The following is a 2,949-nucleotide window of genomic DNA, read 5'->3' as shown; positions in this document are numbered from 1 at the left end:
GGAACATGGAGGAAAAATGTCCCCTGCAATGTGACAGTGTGGTGACCTGTTGTATATCTAATAATTCACTGATCCATTTTGCCTCTAGAAAACTCTCAGATGCAAATGCAGAAGTGTGACGTGAGGCTGTCAGATCCAGCTTCCCGCCACATGGAGGCGCCGCAGACCCGCATTCCTGCGCGCCGCTCTGCTGGCTTGACAGTGCAAAAAAAAAAAAAAAAGTAGTGAAGCCGTTACAGGAATAAGGAGGTGGGGGTTGTGGTGGTGGTGGTGGGGGCTCTTTTTGAACGGTTTAGCTCGAGATCAGATGCTCCCTGTGCGGGCTGTGGAGGGAGCAGGCAGCGCTTCTGCAGGGGGATTCAGCGATGAATGGAGCTGAGCGCACAACTTCTCTCCAGTCCTGCTGCCGCCGCCGCCGCCGCCGCTGCTGGAGTTTCCTCTAGGATTTTTCTCCTTGTGACAACACGAGCTGGACTTTACTTCTTCTGCCAACATGTATCCGGCAGCATTGCTACTGATGCTGAGCGTCGGGATCTACGCAGACAGTATGGAGGGACCAACAGGTAAATAGAAACAGACGGAAAGAGAAAAATATGTCGCAGTTTGGATTTACGCACCTGTTAAAAAAAAAAAAAAAAATCTCTCACAAGCCAAAGTTGATGTTTTAAAGTTGTTGTTTTTTTGGGGGGGGCTTTATAGTGGCATTATACCTGCAGTCTGAACGTGTGCTGCTCTTTATGTGCTTTCCCCAACTTAAAAAAGAAAGTTGCCTCTTGAGTCTGGCTGCATGCAGCGGTGCCAACTTTCTCCTTTTTCGTGCATGCAGCGAAACGGTTCCAGGGGAGGCAGGAGATTTGCGGGAATTGCCTCCACACTCCCGGAGTGTAATCACGGCATCATTTCATTACACGACTCGATGCTACTTGGTGAGATTTTTTTTTTTTTTTTTCTCAGGACGTTTCCTCTCCCTGATCAGATGTGCAGAGTTACTAACAAACAGGCTTGGAAATGAGAGTGGACTGAAAGTGAAGGCTCTCTCTCCTCTGTTCTCCCTCTGTGGCTCTCTATCTCCGTCAAGTGCATTCGGCATCATGACGTTCACTGTCATGTTTTCACTGTTCAGGCTTCAGTAGATGACACCAGCCTCCTGCTGCTGCACCGTGTCGTCCTCCAGAACATGTACATCACATCTCAGTCATTAACTCAGCCCTGGTTGGATTTTTGATTGTATTTTTTATTGCTGATGTAAATGAAACGGAGTGCGAACCTGCCCGCGTGTTAATGATATTGATGGAACATTTTGCATAGTCGTGTTTGTGAAGCAGGGTTGACTGCTTCAGTTTGCAGCAGGGAAAACTTTGGTGTTGAGCGAAATGAAGAGGAAGTGCTGCTGCTGCTGCTGCTACAAAGCAATACAGTGCAGATGAATTAGTAATGTAAGCGTTGTGCCCCAAATAACAGCACTGGCAGCTGATCCAAATATTCTCTGTGTGTAGCCCATCAGTCAAAGTTTGACAGACAGTTTAAAAGTGTTTCTCAAGGGGGGGGGGGGGCTGTGACTTCAAGCTGTAACACCTGAAATCCACAGAGTCGATCTGAGATAGGAGTTCAAATCCTCTCCACATCACCTGCAGCAGGTTTTACATTTGAATGGCTGAAGCAGGTTTTTTTTTTTGAAGATTTCCAAAGGCCACGGAAACTCGTCTTTTGAGGGATGTTGTGGAATATTGGTTCAGTAGAAAAAAAGAAAAAATGCCTGTGGTCACACCCTGTCAAGTTTGTCTCAAGGAAAAGTGCCAGTTGGTTTATTCCAGGAATGCTTTGCATCTCGTGTGAGCTCCGATATAAATACCCCGGGGTGTCAGTTACACAGCCACCACAAGCAGTTGTTGAACAGTCGTGCACCGAGCCACTCCCTGCTCTCCAGGATCAGATCGGTCCTGTAGGCAAGGCTCGGTGCAACAAGCCACCTGTCTCAGGAGCTGACACAGATCAACACAGAGGCCCGTCTCATCATCAGCTGCCATTAATCCACTTTATTTATTGGAAATCATTGCTGTCGTCAAGAATGGACACTGGTTGAAAATTATTTCCATGTGTTGGACCTCAATGTTATTGTAGCACCGACTGAAATGTGTTGCAGTATCAATAAAGTTGGCACCAACTGGTTTAATCAGATTGGTGATAACTTATTCCTGATCATTGCTAGTTTTAGACCTTTTGATCTCCACAATGTTCTGCTTTTGTTTAGACATTTCTATATTAATCAGTGTAACGTATCGTGTTGTCACTAGTAGTAGGGCTGCAACTAATTAGTCATTTCATTAGCTTTGAATTTATTGATTAATCAATTAGTCATCTGGTGTGTAACATGCCAAATGTATCATGTATGTACATTTATATCAGAAAACAATGAAAAATGCCCATCAACATTTCTAAAAAACCTTAAAATGCCTTGTTTTGTCCAACCAACAGGGGGTATTGTTTGTCTTTTTATATTGGCACAAATTTGGGACAGATACCAAACTTTTAACCCTCCTTTTAGGAATCTAAACTTCTTTTAATTCACATTTATTTTAAATCTCAAAGACATTTCATTTCATTATAAATAAAGAACCTCATCTAAATAAACCGAGGTCTATAAGGTTAAAGAAAAAGAAAGAAAGTGTTTTGATTTGGAAAGTTATGTGATGAAAATGTGTGATAACAGAATAGATGAACAAGGCTAAAGTGCAGCACACACTGTCTGTGTTGCAGAGGGTTGCATCATTTGACACATGTCAGTTGATGCCCACAGCCGATGCTGAACACATCACATCGTAAAGACAGAGGAAGCAGTCGAGGTACAGTAGCTGAGCTTCGTCGAGCAAATCTGATAAAATGCTGCTTTTTACCAAACAAACATCCTGCCCGACTCAAACTGGAGACGTTAGCACCCCCACCCTCCTC

At 44.2% G+C, this 2,949-nt stretch overlaps 1 protein-coding gene across 1 annotated transcript in view; it reads left to right on the top strand.

The window, feature by feature from the left end:
• Positions 1-239: 239 nt before the first annotated feature.
• The window catches only part of ptprua (protein tyrosine phosphatase receptor type Ua), a 196,953-nt gene continuing 194,243 nt past the window's right edge, over positions 240-2,949 (top strand). The window contains exon 1 of the mRNA XM_087175836.1: positions 240-563. Coding sequence (XP_087031962.1) covers positions 494-563 — 70 coding nt within the window. The 5' untranslated portion in view covers positions 240-493. The remainder of the gene's footprint in view (positions 564-2,949) is intronic.

The sequence above is a fragment of the Seriola lalandi genome, unplaced genomic scaffold, assembly GCF_002814215.2.
Source record: "Seriola lalandi dorsalis isolate HSWRI2012SDOR001 ecotype SW California unplaced genomic scaffold, Sedor1 jcf7180002054505, whole genome shotgun sequence".
NCBI classification, from domain to species: domain Eukaryota; kingdom Metazoa; phylum Chordata; class Actinopteri; order Carangiformes; family Carangidae; genus Seriola; species Seriola lalandi.
Note: the sequence above shows the minus strand (reverse complement) of the source record. Positions and strands in the feature narration are given on the sequence as shown.